Source organism: Lampris incognitus, chromosome 2 (assembly GCF_029633865.1).
Source record: "Lampris incognitus isolate fLamInc1 chromosome 2, fLamInc1.hap2, whole genome shotgun sequence".
NCBI classification, from domain to species: domain Eukaryota; kingdom Metazoa; phylum Chordata; class Actinopteri; order Lampriformes; family Lampridae; genus Lampris; species Lampris incognitus.
Window position 1 is genome coordinate 26,927,153 of NC_079212.1, and position 18,705 is coordinate 26,945,857.

Here is an 18,705-nt window from a genome sequence, read left to right on the forward strand (position 1 = left end):
GTCTGTGTTGTCAGCGCAGTGAGAAGTCTCTACTCCCATATTCTGCCCGATCTCATCCTGCATCATTTGGCTGTCTTTATAATCGGGAGATGAGGAGTTGTACAGATGGCTATAGCGGAACAGCTAACAATCAGCTAATCGTTCTTTGAAATGAGTCATTGTTCATATTTCTCAGAAGTGTGTTTCTCTCTGTTTTTCTTTGGTGTTTACATGACTGTTAAAGGTTATGACTGTTTTAAAGATGTACTTTTTCAAGAACATGTTCAAGAATGTGTTTATGTGAATCATCCCATTTTTTATACCACAAATACCTACAAATTAATTAAATTCTAAAATGAATAAGCAAGGGGGAAATGATTTATTTCAAATAGATTGAGAATGTAGTAGCATTTTAAAAGTTGAATAAATGTTTCATTTTCATATTTTGTCATGCTTTGTGTGTTCCGCTTTATGTGTCCACCCCATCATGTGCTGGTCCACCCTGTCATCTTGATATTTTTAAATAATAATTAAATCATACTGTGAAATATCTGTATATATAATCTAGTGTGTTCAATAGCTAAGTGGGGGGGCAATAATATGCAAATAAAAAACTGCATCCAAATATATATCACAGTTGTCTCTAAATTAATATATATGTGTGTGTGTGTGTGTGAATTGTATGTTTCTTTAATAACAGATGGTTTATATAAAATATTTTATTTATTTATAATTTCAAAGCAAATAAATAACCATGTTATTAAAGGGACATAATACCTTTCAGAAAATGTAATTTTCATCTTAATATTGCAATCAAAACATATTTAACAGTAATGTATTATGTCCATGACAGGGTGGACATATCTTATGGTTTATTCTCTGAATATTGGCCCATAGTTATCTGCAAATATGTGTGGGAGCTCAGCTAATATATATTTCTCCAACTTGAGTGTCTACTATTTATGACAAGACATAAAGCGAATGGAAAATTAAGACCAAAATGTGTGAGTATTGTGAGGGTTGAAATGCAATCTGTGGTGATACTGACCCACATATATATTTTTTTTCTTTTTATCGTTTTGTTCCCTGTTTCTCAGGCATTGCCACAGTAGATACTTGCCTTCCATAGCGATCATATATATAATGATATATAATATATCACTGTCGGTTTATGGACACTGTATCTTACAGCCTTAGAGTGAGTTGATTTTTCAGGTGCATTTGTTATATTATTTGTATTATTTGTGAGCATAACTTTTGCTTTTGTTAACTTTTGTGTAATGATTTTAATTTCGTGTTGCACTCACTTCAGTACAAACCACACACACACACACACACACACACACACACACACAGTCTCATAGTAACATAAACTCACACCAATACATCATATCAGATCATATATTGTATTATAGCATAAAAAACAGTGTTATTTTGATACCAGTTAAGTCCATAATGCCTTACTATCTGAATCATTAATCTATGTTTATTAATTTAAAAACTAATCTGAATGCTGCTGAAATTAAGCGTCTGAGAGGCATGTGATCACCTATAACTTGTTCTTCCAATTGACACATTTTATCCCAAACTACAGGGGGAACTGGCTTGGTCCGTCTGTAATCTTGGGGCCCACCCGTGTATGGCATCAGTTTGAAGCGAGTGGCTGGTTAGATAGAGGAACATATGACGGCATGGCGCTCATTACTTCCTGTAAAATATGTTTGACTAAAACAGCTACAAGACAAACACCGTAACTACCGGACACTATTTTAGAAGAGAAAGCAAATGGATGGCTTTATAGCCACTCCCCAGGACCTCATCACAATCAATGAAATGGCTCTGAAAGTAAGTACATTAACTTCAAGATTACTCAACTCCATTTTTCCTTGCATAATCCTGCACACTTTTCTTTCACAGCCAACATGAGATCACATTTCTCTTGTCCTTGTGCACGTTGTGTGTTCTGTTCTGTCTTTTCTTGATAATTTGGTGTTCAACAATAAAGAAAATTCAAATCGTTGCATTTGCAAAATACAACAGCAACTGATGCTGGTGCTACTGCAGTGGATCAACAGTGCTAACATACCAAATGCAATGTTGAACCATACATGTACCATACGATATATGTATTGTTGACAGCCAGGTGGGCTTTTCTACTTATTATCTTATTTTATTCAACGTGTATATATATATTCTTGGAAGCCTTCTCATGAGTACACTCGAACCAGATCAACAAGATATGAAGCAATATAGTCTATGGATGAATTCTAAACACAATGTTTTAAATGAAAGCGATTTCTAAATTGCTCCAAAAACCCAACTATAACTTTGTGAAACTTAGTGTACAGTAAAATGCTTGACATGTAGCATATGTCTCTTCATTTGTGTCCTATGAGCTGACATACTGCACTGTGAAAGTGTTCTGTTTTTGTTTTTTTTGTTGGTTTTTTTTGCACATTTTTAAACAATCTATTATGTTCACTGTAAAGACATTTGCTTGCATGCAGGTAACAATGATTAAAGTTCTAATACACTTTCTGTAAAAATTTCCCATCATACCACAGGTTTGAGCCGCTGTAACAGCCAGAAGATCCACCATGGACACCCTGGACATGAGTCTAACACAGCCCTCTGCAGGGAAATATTTTGATCAAATACAGGAGAGAAGAGCAGCAAAACATGAGTTCCTACGCGGACGCAACAATGTGACCTCATGTCGGAGCCCCACGAGGGAATTTGATACAAGATTATTGAAAGACGAACTACACTATAAGAGACACCTGGAGTTTCAGAGGAGAAGACCAGTAAGCCCTGACCAAGGCTCCTTAAAGTCTATGAAGGAACGATACCATCCTGCAAAGAGAAAACCGCTGGCAAAGATATATTCAGCAAAACATCCTGGTCTGATCGGTGAATCAGAGACATTGAAAACAAATATCAAAGTAACCCCATTGTCAGATGGACACTCACTGGTGATGTTCACACCAGGCAGCGGCACAGGAAGTGATGACCCAAGCACTAGTGAATGGGTAATGGATGGAATCTGCTGCCTAGACCCACCATGTCCTTTAAAATCACTTGTACAATTCTGCCATGGATCCATCCATGACTATGATAAGTCCCTTCTTGTATCTCTGTAGGAAATAACATTTCAAATGTTGTGTTTTTCCTCCATTTTCTTCCTCCCTGCTGATTTCCCAAGGTTTCATTGTGGTCAGAACCTATACCAGTGGCAAGGCAAGGAAAAAATCATACAAAAAAGCAAGTGGCACCATCATCTACCTCCACACCAGTGATCCAGGAACCCACCCAGCAGAAAGTGGAAGGTATTGCAAAAAGAGAGAGCCATAAAAAAAGTAATGGTCTCACTGTACTTTTTTTTTTCATTTTGCCGACAGAAAATTCTGTTATTCGTTCTTATTTTTCTCTCTCTGTGAAGGCAAAAAAACAAACACCAGAACAGCGTTCCAAAATGGAAAGATTCCCCAAGCTGAAAAAGTCTCCCTTCCGAAAGAAATGATTTTGCAGAAAAAGACCCTGCATGAAACCAGTGTACAGACAGAGTGAGTTTGACCCTGATCTCCCTCATTCCTTGATCACTCAGCCTCACCTTGTATACCGGAGAGAGATATGTTCAGTCTCTCTACAATAAAGCCTGCTTTCAGGAAATGTCTTTCTCTTTTTGCAGGCCTGGCTTTGTCACTGTAAAAGCATTGGTGAGTCCCACTTGTTGCTTGGGAGGTCAATTGATAGAAGTCATGGTGATGCATGGGAGGTTAAGCAATTTTACAGTGACTGCAGATTAGAAAAAAATTAACTAAACCTAATTAAATTAACCTAATTAAATGAATGAAGTCTGTCATATCTAATCTCTCACAAAACAGGATATTCACCGGCTTGCTGACTACCTGAAGGTAAAGCTGTCATTTCACAGCCATCTGTACTTAATATATTTTGAAACTACTGTACACACTGTGCAGCGTATAGTCAAGATGCCCTCTTGAAAATTGTTTTATTGTCATCATCCTTGAAATTACCGCTGACGTGGTTAAGCACAAGATTATTATAATTGCTTGTTAGAAAACTTCATTGAAAACCTTGAATGACTTTAAACTTTAGTGTCGTTGTGTTGTGCCCCTCTTCCCTCTGTTGTCTTTACTCTTTTAGGAAGCTCTGTGGAGAGAAGAGGCAGTAAAGAAGAAGCTGGCTGTCCTTCAAGAGAATGCTTCCACCCTCGCGAACTCCTCCAACACAATATGGACGGTACGACTCGCCTCTCCTCCTACCCTCCTCTCACTGGCTATATCAAATCCCGGCCTGTCATTTGACATTGGTCGCCAAACAACAGAAATACATCGCATTTCCTGTGGAGCTGTTGCATTCATCCACTGTTGCTCAATGTTAAAATGTGTGTTGCTTCCAACTGAGGTATTGTTTTGTAAAACTGTCAACGAGCTGTCTGTCAATGTATGTCTGCTTTGGCCCTGAGGTGATGATTGTGGCCTGTGGTTTGAAGCTTCCTGCATCATATACTGACTAGGAAGCTCTCGCTCTCAAACAGGAAGGGTGTGTCAGTCAGTATTATAGGTGCAATCCACTTCGTGAGTTCTTCACCACTGTCATGTCCTTCATACCTTCTCTTTGGGTCTCTACTGGCTACACTTACTGTGATGAGTGAAGGTGAACAGTAAAAGGGAACTTTTAACAGGACATTGGGTTTGACCAGCAGAATATCTAAGGTTAAATTGAATTTCTACTCTCAGTGCTTTTTCATCAGTGAAAATTGTCTCCCATACAGGTATGTCACCTAATTATATTCCAAATTATGTTGCTGGCCAAGCTTCACCCTATGCTGCTTGTAACAGTATACTATTACGCCACTTACTAACATCATGGTCGAACTGTAGACTCGCCGATGCTGCAAGTTTCTTTGAGCACACCAGTGGGTGCAAACAGCACAGCCACACGCTGTCACAGACTGTGGTGTGTCAACCGTTACATTTTTACATCCTCTACAGGTTTCAAGTGTGACAGCCATCCATTTCCTTTTCTAACCCACACAGGCTCACTGCAATGAAGATCTGCTGAGAAACCAGATCAAGGCTCTGGAGGCACAGCTCCAAGTCTGCTTGCAGGTAGGAAGTAGTGCACTCTGCTGTTATCAAGCTCCTGCTGTTGAAGCCTTAAGAGATTGTCGCTTTTTTCCTAGAGTCTGGCTGTAGTTAGAAAACACTACTAATCTGCAAAGCTTTAATTACTACAAACTAACTACTGCTATTTGTATTTTCTATGCAAGCTCAACCCACACTCTTTAAATTTTTCAAATTTTTTAAATTTGCAACAAATGTTGGATACATTAACCCCCAAACAACTCTACCATACAAATCATGTTTGGCATTCAGTGATTGCAGTGAAACTATAATCAACAAAGCTAATGAGGTGTATATTGTACCCTTTCAGCATTCATAGGTTTATCTAATTTTGTTTTTTGTGCTCCTCTAGACATTTCCTAAGGATGGAATGAAGAAACTGTTAGTACAGATGGAGAAGCAGAAACTGGTATATGAAGAGAAGGCTCTGGCTGCCCTACAGAAAGCCACACAGGAGAAGGCTGAGGCCCTCAGTAAGGCCGACATCCTCCAGGTAAAGCCTACACGATAACCTTTAACTATAACTACATACTTCATTCACTATGGGGCGTGTATCAAGATGACAATACTGTCATGGTGTGTTTCCTTAAATATTCATAGACACTCTCAGTCCCCCTAATATGTGATATTGTGTTATCTCCTCTCATGTGGGGATCAGACCAAGTCAAATGATGCAAACTGACTGAAACATTTACAAAACTTAAACCTGAATTTGAAGTTGAGATTAAGTCTTGAGCTCTCCAACACAGCACTTACGACAAACACACTGACCATGACAACCATACCCTCGCGATGGTGACATGGTGAGGATGCTCATTGTCAACATGATATGATGTGATTTGATGATTTGATTAACTTTCCTGGTCTGTTTTAACGTTTCAAACGTTTCAAAGAAGTAACGAATGGCTTAAAATGAGACTCAGCTTCTCACAGCAACACTTCCCATGTCTGCCCCTAGGAAGCTCTGCAGGGGGCCAAGGTGGAAGCGTTGAGATGGCAGGGCCTGTATGAGGAGCTGAAACAGAATACGGGCCAGTTGAAGGAGAGTCAAGAGCTCTGCATTGGACAGCTGCAACAGCTGCACAGCCAACTGCAGGTACTGGCACACAGAGGAATATGATCGGTGCATTTATTTTAATCTGAGTGGTTGCTAATATTTCTGTGTCCCCGATGCAGCTGTCTAGGGGCCGAGAGGCAGAGCTGACAGAGATAGTGGAGTCACTGCACCAAGAGAAGAAGGAGCTTCTGTACAACATCTCTGTGCTGGAAGAGGACAACCAGATGCTGAGAGATGAAATCCAGAGCCTCAGAGGTCAGAGCTATGGACCAAGAAGAATAGTTTCTCCCAGACTGCAGTCTTGGGTTGTTATTTTGTTAAGTTATCTCACAAATGGTCAGATAAATTAGTCATTAAAGGCAACTTTGATAATAGTATCAGTATTCTTTCTTTCAAGAGAAAGTAATTTCTCTCTGTGTCAGCAAGTCTGGCTGTTTCATCTGATCGTGTGGAGGGATCATGTGGTTCATGGGGAACATGTAAACTGCTTTCTACATGAAATGCTGGTACTCTATTGATGTGAGCAAAAATGAAGTACCCACACTTGTCCCAACTTCTAGATGACAGCGCAGAGCGCCGTGACTCCGTGGTACAGATGTCTGTGCCGCCAGGGGTGCCAGAGGAGAACCAGGTGATGAAGAGGAGCTCCCAATTGGAGAAAGAGCTCCACCAAACTAAGGACAAACTCCAACAAAAGGAGAGAGAGGTGAGAGGAGGTTGGCAACCCTCTCTGATGATGGGCTGTACCATTGTATACTGTAGCACATTAATCATTTTAATCCATACAGATCACGTGCACACTTACAAACTTTAAGAGGCCATCAGAGGTGGTTGAGACGCCACATCAGTATCTGTACACCCATTGGCGTTCATATGGCATACAAATTCCAGTAGGGGCTTTCCCTAAAGAAATCAATGTTTGTGTCCAGGTAGCGTGGCAGTCTCCGACTTGGTTGGGTGTCTCTACAGACACAATTGGCCGTGTCTGCGGGTGGGAAGGCGGATGTGGGTATGTGTCCTGGTCGCTGCACTAGCTCCTCCTCTGGTCGGTCGGGGTGCCTGTTCGGGAGGGCGGGGGAACTGGGGGGGGGGAATAGCGTGATCCTCCCGCGCGCTACATCCTCCTGGCGAAACTCCTCGAAGTCAGGTGAAAAGAAGCGGCTGGCGACTCCACATGTGTCGGAGGAGGCATGTGGCAGTCTGCAGCCCTCCCCCGGATCGGCAGAGGGGGTGGAGCAGCGACCGGGACGGCAATTGGAGAGAGAAAAAAATCTGTGTGTGTGTGTGTGTGTGTGTGTGTGTGTGTGTGTGTGTGTGTGTGTGTGTGTGTGTGTGTGTGTGTGTGTGTGTGTGTGTGTGTGTGTGTGTGTGTGTGTGTGTAGTGTGAGGAGCTGGAGACAGAGCTAGAAGCTGTGGAGCAGGAGTGTCAGTCCAGCCAGGCCCGACTGACACAATGCAGGGATGAGCTTCGACAGCTCAGCCATCGTCACAGCAGAAGGGTGAGCAGGGTTTTTGTGTGTATGTGTGTGTGTGTGTGGGGGGGGGGGTGCATCAGAGAGAAAGAGGTTAAGTGTGAGCGAGAGATAGCGTCCCTTAATGTCCTTGCCTGTATTAAAATACACCACGGTGTATCCAATTTATAACTTCCTGTTGTCCTTGTAGAACTTGTGTGGCTCCTGGAGGAAGGTGTGCCTGTTCCTTGTTCTACTCCTGGCTGTGGCAGCGGTCGCCATGCTATGGTTCTGGCACCCCCCATTCAGAGATCAGTTGGAAGACGTGTACTCGGACATAGAGACACGCATCGAAGGTTATCTAATGGAAATGGCCTCTCCTCGGCACTCAGGGTGTTTCAGACCAATATGAATATGAACACTGCTCGGGGATGTTATTCTTCTGTAACCAAGTCTAGTTACACATGTGAAAATAAGATTTCTTCAGGGTGTTGTTTATTTATTTATTTGTAGCGTTATATTTTAAAACCACTATGTGTATTCCTTAATAATTTGGGATTTTTTTAGAAACATAGCTCAGTTGAATGTAAGAGATATGACATAACGCACTGACTTCCATGCCGCGTACTGTACTGAAAAAAGTTCAAACACACATGAGAACATTCAGTAGCAAAAAGCAGCCGTTTATTATCATTATTATTATTATTATTATTATTATTATTATTATTATTATTATTATTATTATTATTATTATTATACAAATGGACGCACTCTTACATTTGCAAGTTGTTTAGTAAGAGTGTCTTTTTGATGAACTTGGTAATACAGATGTGGGAGAAACAATGATGGACGTGTGGTAACTATTTTTAGTGAAATGTGCTGACATGGTGTAACGACCACGGATGACTAGACTCGCTAGCCCTTAGCTAGCAGGTTGGACCCTTTAGTCGACTGGTTAACGTTGTCACCTGTGGTGCGGGAGATCCAGGGTCGCGTCCCGGGTGCGGCGGTTTCCCGGCTGCCCTCCTAATATTCGCGACAATGGTGTCAGAAGTGGGATGGTGAGGCCATCGGAAGCGCGTGCGCCCAGGGCTGTGAGAGAGCCGATACGCGCTTCCCGAAGGTGGCAGGTAGTGCAACGACCACGGATGACTCTGACAAGCCCTTGGCTAACGAGTCGGACCCTTCAGTTGACTTCTTAATGCAGTCGCCTGTGGTGCGGGAGACTCGGGTTCGCGTCCTGACTGCGGTGGTTTCCGGGCTGCCCCCTGGATTCCCTACGTTGGTTTACTGGAAAAAAAAACATGTGAAACCAACCAACAGCATCAAGGTGACACGAAGTCCTTTACTAAATCCTGGTCTGATGGAGGAGGTGCGGTCATTTTAGGGTTGTGGTGGTGCTGTCGAGGAAATACAGCTGTTTAACGCAGGACGCCATTTGCCCAAACCAAAGGCTCAGAAAACATCAGTCATGTTTTTTTTAATTAATAAATGATATTGATTATAAAGTCATAACACAAGCAATATGCTTATCAAAGTGATGGTTAAGTTGAAAGCTCAATGAAACACCAAATATTAGATTTGTTTGAGTATAACAAATTACTCATGTGTGGTTTCACAATTGACGTTTGTCAGTATAAAATGAGTTCTTTTGACATTGTGTAATACTTATACTCATTTTGCACAAATAGAGCTCTATTGTTCCAAAATGCATAGAACACCAACGATATGCGGATATTTGAATGACTTAGGATGGGCATTTGATTTTCGTGAAGGGGCACACAAAATCACCACAGCAGGGGCATCCAGGTAGCGTGGCGATCTATTCTGTTGCCTACCAATATGGGGATCGCCGGTTTGAATCCCCGCGTTACCTCCGGCTTGGCCGGACGTCCCTGCAGACACAATTGGCCGTGTCTGCAGGTGGGGAGCCGGATTTAGGTATGTGTCCTAGTCGCTGCACTAGCGCCTCCTCTGGTCGGTTGGGGCGCCTGTTCGGGGGGGGGGGCTGGGGGAATAGCGTGATCCTCCCACTTGCTACGTCCACCTGGCGAAACTCCTCAGTGTCAGGTGAAGAGAAGCGACTGGTGACGCCACATGTATCAGAGGAAGCATGTGGTAGCCTGCAGCCCTCCCCGGATCGGCAGACGGGGTGGAGCAGCAACCAGGACAGCTCGGAAGAGAAGAGTGGCGTAGTCGGACAGGTACAACTGGGGAGAAAAAAGGAAGGAAATAAATAAATAAATAAACAGTAGGTTCCAGCAAACCTCAGCAAAATTTGCGTCACAGAAAACAAGGTACCCCTGCCAGCCCTATTTGCTGACCCCTTACCCTGATCCTGAGGTCAGCTTGCAGTAACGTTATAACTTGGCTCACTGCAGGATACCAGCCAGGGTAGAGATGACCATTGGGATGCTCATGGCCCGGCTCCAGTGCCTTCGTAGGCTCAGGGGCACTCCAGAAAGGGCATGAGACATTATTGTGGCATGTGTGATTCTCCACACCATTGCCACAATTAGAGGAGAACAACATCCTGCTCAACCAGTGAACAATCCTGATAACCATCCTGACCACCCCGCTGACGTATTTCTGATTCACCCATCACCTCCCCAGTGTCAAATAAATGCAATATGCCTTTCTTTTCATGAAGTCTTCTTTATTTCCTGCAAGTACAAATGCAGTACAGTAGTTAATATTTTTTTATGTTGTTCAAACAAGTAAAATCATCCACCTGTGAGCACCTCGTCCCTCTTTAACTGATGTTACAGCAGCTGTATTTCTATTTTTGCCTTTTGCATCTTCAGCCTTTTCTAAATTAGACCTTTCAATTTGTTTCTCTAAGTGTACCTTGTACAGCTGTTTCACAGCGAGCTATAGGAACACACACACACACACACACACACACACACACACACACACACACTCACACACAAAAACAAAAACAAAAACAAAAACAAAAAACTACATTGAATTTCACAGTGCTAGGACTACTTAGTTTCATTTTTATTCATGGGCCAATGCTGAACAACATCTTACTGAAGTAAGCTGTGCTGTGGAGGTGGATGGACCATCTTCCTCATTGTAATTTATGATAATGCTTGGTTAGAGACATAGAAGGTGCAAGTTTTGTTATGGTGCAACACTATCAACAACTGTTAGATATTATTTTTAAGGTGTAAACCTCAATAGGCCTCTCTGTATCTTCCCTCTCTGTGGCAGCCGATAAGGTGTCTTCATCATCCTCCTGTAATGAAAATTTACATTTTTTGTGCTCTACTCTAACCCATTATGAAAAATCTGTGGCGTATTAAGAGAAATTACAGCTGCATGGAGGTCTGTTATGGCAGAAGGCTCCACCAGACAGATTACACCATCAGTAACTGGTAGAAAATGAAGAAGATTAGACAGTTAAATTAGAACTTTACCCAGAAAAGTGCTCCACCCAATTTGAATTTTACTTTTACAACAATGTGCAGGCCACATCACAATTTTTCAAAGTTACAATTTCATTTAAATAGATGCTTTTATCCAAAGTGACATACATCTGAAAGCTGATACAATGTAAGCGAGGAGCTAGGCAGGAGAGAACAACACGAGTGTATTAAAGCTAAGTTTGAGTCCGATATGTGCCAACAGGAAGTGCACAGAGGCAATACATAGAGTGCACAGAAGCATAGCAGCAGATTGTTTTTCTTTCTTTTTTTCTTTTTCTTCAGTCCATCAAGTGCAGAGGTGTCTGCAGAAGAGCTGTGTCTTTCTACCTCAGAAGTACAGAAGAAGAGAAGAGTCTAGCTAGCGACTTAGGGCCCTGTTGTGGTAGTAGTACCAGGTGCCTTTCATTGGCAGCAGGAGGGTGCATAGACCTGAATGAAGGAGTTCAGGTAGGCAATAACTGTTTTAGTTGCTGTTTTAGTTCAAATATATAACTGAGTCACCTTAAAATCGATTATGATGTCTGAAGGACAACTAAGGATGGATGGGTGGGTGTCACTGAGCTAACACTGGCAAAAGGACGAATGTACATATATCATTAATTTGACACCCTCTTATGCAGGCTCTTGTGTCCTGGGGGTGGTTGGGTCAGATGAGTTCCCCCAGAGATGCCTTCAGGAATAGATCGCCCACTGTTTTGACTGAGGGCCATCTCTTCAACTCTTCAACCTGTGTGAGTGGTGGTGGCGGTGGTGGACCCCCACCTGTTTTTTGGGGGTCAGCCTTTTTTCTTTTTTTTTATTGGCTATAATGGAGGTCAGATTTGAATATCTAGTAAGCACAAATTTGGAGACTTGTATGTATAAAGGCATTTAGGTGTTGCTTTCAAATAGACAATATTAAATATGGGCAGTGTTGGGATGGCTGGAAAAAAATCGCTTTTTTTTTTGCTTGGATAAAATTTTACTAACTACTTGAAGATATACATGTTGAATGTTGCCACTGAATGCTGTTTAATTAGGTAGGGTAGGCTAAACAACCTCATAATTGCTTGTAATTAAATTATACCTTACCTGGATGAATTATATTTTTATATTTCATTACATTACATTACATTACATTACATTACAGTCATTTAGCCGACACTTTTATCCAAAGTGACTTACAATAAGTGCATTTAACCTAATTGAAGATTTCATCTTGTATTCTTCAGTTGCTGCCAAGTACATTTTGTGCCTGTTTGGTTGCACCTACAGAAGTATTAAACATGTGCGCACGCACATATATAAAAAAAGATCTCCCTCCCACCCTTTTTGGGTGGTGAGTGTCTTCCTCAAGCTCGGGTCATCTACCAGAGGCCTGGCAGTTTGAGGGTTCTGCGGCAGTATCTTAGCTGTTCCTAGGACTGCACTCTTCTGGACAGAGACCTCAGATGTTGTTCCTGGAATCTGCTGGAGCCACTCTCCCAGTTTGGGGGTCACAACCCCTAGTGCTCCTATTACCACTGGAACTACTGTGGATTTGACCTTCCACATCTGATCTAATTCTTCCTTCAGGCTTGGTATTTCTCTAGCTTCTCATGCTCTTTCTTCCTGATGTTGCTGTCGCTTGGGATTGCTCCATTGATCACTACTGCTGTCTTTCCTTTCCTTGGTGACCACCACAATGTCTGGTTGGTTAGCCAGCTTGTCAGCCTGGAACTTGAAGTTCCACAGGATCTTAGCTCTGTCATTCTCAGCCACCTTTGGCAGTGTCCCCCCAGTCATTTTAAAATCTTATAGTAGCTACCATCACATTTTAACTAGAGAGAAATGAATTTATCTGGTGAAAAGACTGTTTAAAGTAGGGCCAGAGTCAGTTTCACATCCAACAACTTGTGTATCCCCTGACAAGAGTCTCCTAAGACATTATTCACCATCCATACGTCACAACGGCTCCTACCATTTACACCTTCATGGACGACAGAGGAGTCATGTCAAGTCAATTTTATTTGTATAGTGCAAAATCACAAATTACAAATTTGCCTCAGTGGGCTTAACAGCAACATAACATCCTGTCCTTAGACCCTCGTATTGGATATGGAGTAACTCCCTAAAAAAACAACGCTTTAACAGGGAGAAATAATAGGAAGAAATCTCAGGGAGAGCAACAGAGGAAGGATCTCTCTCCCAAGATGGACAACGTGCAATGGATGTTGTGTTTACACAATTTACACAATACAACATTGAAAGAGGATAAACGAATTATAATGGAATTATAAATCATATGAAGAATATGATGAGGAGGATGCCAAGCAGTGTCCAGATGCCAAAAGAACAGCCCAGGACCCGAGCCACATGACCACCATCACCATGGAGACAAAAATAAATAAATAAACAGTCACAAAGCTTAGTGAGAGAGGGATATAACATTAAAACAGGGTAACAAAATCATATGGATTTATAAGATATATTAAAAAAAAATGTGATGAGGGGGTGCCAAGCAGTGTCCAGGTGGTGACCACCATCACCATGGAGACCTGGGAGGAGGACAGACTGCACGTGCACACCAGTGATGGCTGGTGCTAACAATTTCTCTTGGGGGGTCACAATTTACCTTGCTGCACCAAGGTAAATTGCACCCCCCCCCAAAAAAAAATATTGTACACAAGAGAGACTCACATCACACCATTCACACACACAGGAAAAGAGAAAGGAGAAGACATCATTCAGAGAGAGAGAAAAGATGTGAGAGAAGAGAACAGTTTGCAATAGTCAATAATATATATATATGCTATAATCTCGTCGGTAGAACAGTGCGTGGTAAATTTATTGAGACAGAAACCGAGGAGGAAGTACATTTAGTAAACAGAGGAGGAAGTGCTACATTTGTCAGTCACAGATGTACATTGCCTTTTAGACAAGGCCTTTTAATGTTCAATGGTGTTAAAGAAAAAATCCATAAACAAAACCTTCATGCCTATATTCCAGGTGAACGGGGCTCATAGCATCCAGCTGTCATGGCTGGCAGCATTTTTTCAGCTGGTTGGAGTCTGTCCTCATGGATCGCTTGCCTACTGGGGGACCATTCAGGGTGCTGAACCAGAGGAGCGCATGTGATAGTCGGTTCATCCATAGTTCACACTTTGAATTTTTATGACTCCCCACTCTATGCAGTTGCAGCAAAAACAGAAATGCATGTATAAATGTCACATCAACATGAATAAGTAATGCACTATGTTAAACAGAAACTCATGACCTAAGCAAGAACATACTAAACATATATGAGTTGGGCAGCTTCTCTCTCACATGCCACAGCTCCATTTAATGGGGAAAAAAATCCATCTTACAATAATAACAGCATTAAATGAGTCTCAAAGGCATGTTGTCTGGCATAAAATGGTTTGAGTGTTTTTGGATTCATGTGGTCAAATAGGATGACAATTTGACAAATGTGAGTCCCCCTGATTTTGAATTGTAAATTAAATGGCAACGCATATTCAGAATAGAAAGTCTGAGTTGAAGGAGATATTTGATATGTCCATAAAACAATGTCTTATCGAAGCAGCAGGAAACACGAAAATGCGAGACAAACAAGTCAAGTCAATTTTAATTGCATAGCCCAACATCGCAAATTACAACATTGCCTCAGTGGGCTTTACAGCAGCACAACATCCTTTCCTTAGACCATCGTATCGGATAATGAAAAACTCCCTAAAAAAAAAACCTTTAACAGGGAGAAAAAAAGAAAAAATAGGTAGAAACCTCAGGGAGAGCAACAGAGGGGGGATCTCTCTCGCAAGACAGACAACGTGCAATGGATGTTGTGTTTACACAATTTACACAATACAACCTTGAAAGAGGATAACAGGATTATAATGGACTTATAAAATGTATGAAGAATATGATGAGGAGGATGCCAAGCAGTGTCCAGGCGCCACCGGAACAGCCCAGGACCTGAGCCACACCACCACCACCACCATGTAAAAAAGAAAAAAAAAGTCATATAACTTAGTGAGAGAAGGATATAACATTAAAACAGGATAACAAAATTATATGAATTTACAAGATATATAAAAAGAAAATGTGATGTGAAAATGTGATTTTTCAAACACACATTTGAAAAATGTTCTCCATGCAAGTATCAATACATTTATAACTTTGACTGTTGGCGTATGAGAGAAAAATACTATTTTATCCACAAACGCAATAAGTGAGAAGCGCACTACACCCAGATAAAAAGGCTTATCAAAATTACTGAAGACTGCGACATCTTGGAGCAGGATAAGCGGTTAAGACAATGGACGCGTCATCTTGGAGCTGGGAATCGTGATATATGTATGATCACAAGAGAAATTCCAATAGGGGAATGGTGGTGGATTATGGAGGAAAATCATTATCTTAAAACGATTTAACCCTTGTAACAACTTAAACTATGCCAATCAAACTGCAAAACACACTGATTGTGATTTTACTTGATTTTACTTGTGTTGCTGGCACATATCAAAACACTTAACATTTCTTCCAGAGGTTTGACGGACACTGCCGCTATGAAGCACACAGCTGAGGGATGCATTCCCTCGGTTCGATATGACACTTGCTTTTGTTTATGGTCTGAAATCCACGGAAAAGTCCATTAAAAAACTACAAATCATATGGCATCATCTATTGTCTGATCCTTCTCAAACCTAGAGACAATACACAATCAGCAGTTGAATTAACTGAATGGGACACACAGTCCATTGTTCATTGTGTTGAGTGGTTTTTAACAGTTCCAGATGAAGCTCCATTCTTGATGAATACTGACACAGCACGTCCACCACACTCCCGGTCTTTCATTTAGGTTTACCTGTATGTTCCCCAAATAGACCAAGGGCCATTCAGCAGATGGATCTTCTCTGGTCTGAGGTCAATCTCCCAGGCAAGCTAGCATCGACAGGTAAGAGACTGCAGTGCCATCGACTTAACGTTGAGCCAAATCTTGTCATCATAGAGAAATATGATGTTATTATAATAAGCGTTTAATTACTATGTCGGTGCAGACGTCTTACAAGGTTTTCTAATGTAACTCACAAGATGGAAAACGGTGCTCTCGCCTCTCTCGTGTTTATAGAAAGAAGAGCACCTCAAGATGAGGCCTCCGGTTCTCCTGCTGTGTGTTGTGGGCCTGTGTGTGTTGAATATGGCACAATCCCTGAAGATCTGTGCCTTCAATGTTCAGAGCTTCGGAGAGGCAAAGGCTAGCAACAAAAAGGTTATGGGGTTTCTACTAAAGGTATTCGCAGGATGTGTGCACAATCTTTAACCGCAAGTAGAATAACATTCACACAGAGTAAGACAGCTGATTTCTATCTCTATTTCATGTCCAAGATCCTCGCTCGGTGCGACCTGTGTCTAATTCAAGAGGTCAGAGACTCTAAGGGGGAAGCCATACCTATGCTAGTCAAGGACCTCAACAGGTGCAAGCTTCGATAAACATTTTTTTGGGGGTCAGAAATAGCAAAAACCTGTCAAAGCTCTGTTCAATCTTTGTAAAATAGTGTTCCAACTACTCCCTGTTCTGCCTTTTTACCACCAGGTTTGACAAAGCCAATTCATACTCTTACATGGAGAGCGAGAGACTGGGGAAGAAATCCTACAAGGAACAATATGTCTACATTTACAGGTAAACGACCTTCCGATAACGGAAAAATAGTAAGCTCCCGTGCAAACCATCCCATATTTCCTCTTGCCTTCTTATCATCTCTAGAGACAACCTGCTACAAGTCAGAGCACTATATCAATATCCCAAACTGGAGGGGGAAGGAACCAATGAAACAGATGTTTTCTCCAGGGAGCCTTTCATTGTCCGATTCCACTCCCCTACAACCCGTGAGAAGAAAAGAATGACACTTTTTAGGGATTTTTAAGAAAAAAAAAAATATGAACACCATCATGCAAGGTGTGTCACACGTGGCTTCTTTTGCAGTGGCTAAGGATTTGGTCCTGATTGGCCAGCACACCAGCCCCAAAACAGCCATGAAAGAGATTGATGAACTGTATACTGTCTTCAGAGAAATCAACAAGAAGTGGAACACTGACGTGGGTTAAAAAAAATTTTTTTCTTTTGGTCATAGCTATTCAAATCTATTAGATACTTTGGATCTATGTCATAACAATGGTCAAGTTTCCTCATTTGGGGGACATTCGGATAGTGCAACGGTCTATTACGTTGCCTACTAACACGGGGATCGTAGGTTCGAATCCCTGTGTTACCTCTGGCTTGGTTGGGCGTCCCTACAGACACAATTGGCTGTGTCTGCGGATGAGAAGCCGGATGTGGGTGTGTCCTGGTCGCTGCAATAGCGCCTCATCTGGTCGGTCGGGGCGCCTGTTCAGGGAGGGGGAACTGGAGGGGAATAGCGTGATCCTCCCACACGCTACGTCCCGCTGGCAAAACTCCTCACTCCTCACTGTCAGGTGAAAAGAAGCGGCTGGCGACTTCACATGTATCGGAGGAAGCATGTGGTAGTCAGCAGCCCTCCCCAGACCGGCAGAGTGGGTGGAGCAGCAACCGGGACGGCTTGCAAGAGTGGGGTAATTGGCCGGATCATTTGGTCTAATGGAGGCTTTCTTTTCCACATATGATGAAACTGGTCAGTGATTTTAGTTACTCTTCTTCCCTCTTTACTTTCTTCCCCTTGCCTAGAATGTGATTATCTTGGGGGATCTTAATGCGGGTTGCAGCTATGTCACCATCAAGGGCTTAAGGGCCGTACGTCTGAGGAGTGACCCCAAATTCCGCTGGCTAATCGGAGATGAGCAGGATACGACTGTCCGTGGAAAAACACACTGTGCCTATGACAGGTCAGTGACTGGTGCCGCCTCCACAAGACCGACCAAATGCGACAAGCGATTGTTTACGCTCTCTTCCCATGTCGAGACGTGGTGATGGGGAGTCACTTTGTAATCAAAACGAGGAGACCTAATGATCTTTTGAAATGACAAGTGCTGTAGGTCCACGTGGTGTTAGGAATATCATGGCAGCGATCATCTGAATCAGACAAGGAAACGTGTCATATGTCCTCTGCATATTCATCCATCAACAGGATCATTGTCCATGGGCGGGAGATCTCCTCTGGTGTCGTGCCAGGTTCAGCTCAGCCGTTCAACTTTAAAGAGCAGTTCCATTTGACTGAGGAGGAGGTGAACTTTTCTTATACAAGCACAAATGTGGTCAACTTAAAGCTCTTTTTACATTTTCTTCCACTATTTATTTTGATCTTTGTTTTTTTCACTATTTGTTTGTTTTTATTAACATGGATTCATTTGATTGGCTTTTAGGCTCTGGAGGTCAGTGACCACTTCCCAGTAGAAGTTGACCTAAAGCCTAAACACCGCTACCTCCTCCGCAATGAACTCTAGACCACTCATGGCAACCAACCATCTGAAAACACTGCTGTCATCATAACTTTAACTGATTTTTAACTGGGTTTAATTCTTATTAGAATGGTGTTTTGAGTATGGTTGTCTGGAAATTACACATGACAATCATGTCTGTCATTTTAGAGGCCAATAAACATCTTCTTCTTTTTTTTAAACCATGAAGGAAGTGAGTGTTTGAGTGCTGGTGCTTCTGCCGTGCATCTGAAATCAAAGCCACATCAAAGCTGACATCA

The 18,705-nt window shown here is 42.1% G+C and overlaps 2 protein-coding genes across 3 annotated transcripts; both read left to right on the forward strand.

The window, feature by feature from the left end:
* The first annotated feature begins 1,678 nt into the window (after positions 1–1,678).
* LOC130107267 (TRAF3-interacting JNK-activating modulator) lies at positions 1,679–11,870 on the forward strand. Of its 2 annotated transcripts, XR_008809804.1 has the most exons (16): positions 1,679–1,824; positions 2,544–3,008; positions 3,182–3,305; positions 3,419–3,542; positions 3,668–3,695; positions 3,864–3,893; positions 4,147–4,242; positions 5,043–5,114; positions 5,482–5,622; positions 6,088–6,225; positions 6,306–6,441; positions 6,747–6,892; positions 7,569–7,685; positions 7,849–7,993; positions 11,354–11,518; positions 11,692–11,870. XR_008809804.1 is itself a non-coding variant. In XM_056273787.1 (14 exons), exons 2-14 carry the CDS (start codon positions 2,577–2,579, stop codon positions 8,047–8,049), a joined length of 1,785 nt encoding a protein of 594 aa, XP_056129762.1. In that variant the 5' UTR covers positions 1,679–1,824; positions 2,544–2,576; the 3' UTR covers positions 8,050–8,360. The 2 variants fall into 2 exon arrangements, 1 of the variants encoding a protein (XP_056129762.1); XM_056273787.1 differs by lacking the exons at positions 11,354–11,518; positions 11,692–11,870 and having other exon boundaries at positions 7,849–8,360.
* Positions 11,716–18,479, forward strand: dnase1l1l (deoxyribonuclease I-like 1-like). The gene is made up of 10 exons (XM_056273789.1): positions 11,716–11,802; positions 15,916–15,986; positions 16,161–16,322; positions 16,418–16,506; positions 16,626–16,712; positions 16,797–16,918; positions 17,016–17,128; positions 17,736–17,893; positions 18,136–18,232; positions 18,371–18,479. The coding sequence occupies exons 3-10, from the start codon at positions 16,179–16,181 to the stop codon at positions 18,449–18,451; spliced, it is 891 nt and encodes a 296-aa protein (XP_056129764.1). The 5' UTR covers positions 11,716–11,802; positions 15,916–15,986; positions 16,161–16,178; the 3' UTR covers positions 18,452–18,479.
* The last annotated feature ends 226 nt before the right edge of the window (positions 18,480–18,705 follow it).

Bases quoted from the DNA above. Each gene is read 5' to 3' on its own strand.
- dnase1l1l (XM_056273789.1), top strand. From the start codon at position 16,179: ATGAGGCCTCCGGTTCTCCTGCTGTGTGTTGTGGGCCTGTGTGTGTTG. The intron at 16,323-16,417 runs GTATTCGCAGGA...TTCATGTCCAAG, and splicing joins TTATGGGGTTTCTACTAAAG to ATCCTCGCTCGGTGCGACCT. The intron at 17,129-17,735 runs GTGGGTTAAAAA...CCCCTTGCCTAG, and splicing joins ACAAGAAGTGGAACACTGAC to AATGTGATTATCTTGGGGGA.
- LOC130107267 (XM_056273787.1), top strand. From the start codon at position 2,577: ATGGACACCCTGGACATGAGTCTAACACAGCCCTCTGCAGGGAAATAT. The intron at 5,115-5,481 runs GTAGGAAGTAGT...GTGCTCCTCTAG, and splicing joins AGCTCCAAGTCTGCTTGCAG to ACATTTCCTAAGGATGGAAT. The intron at 6,893-7,568 runs GTGAGAGGAGGT...GTGTGTGTGTAG, and splicing joins TCCAACAAAAGGAGAGAGAG to TGTGAGGAGCTGGAGACAGA.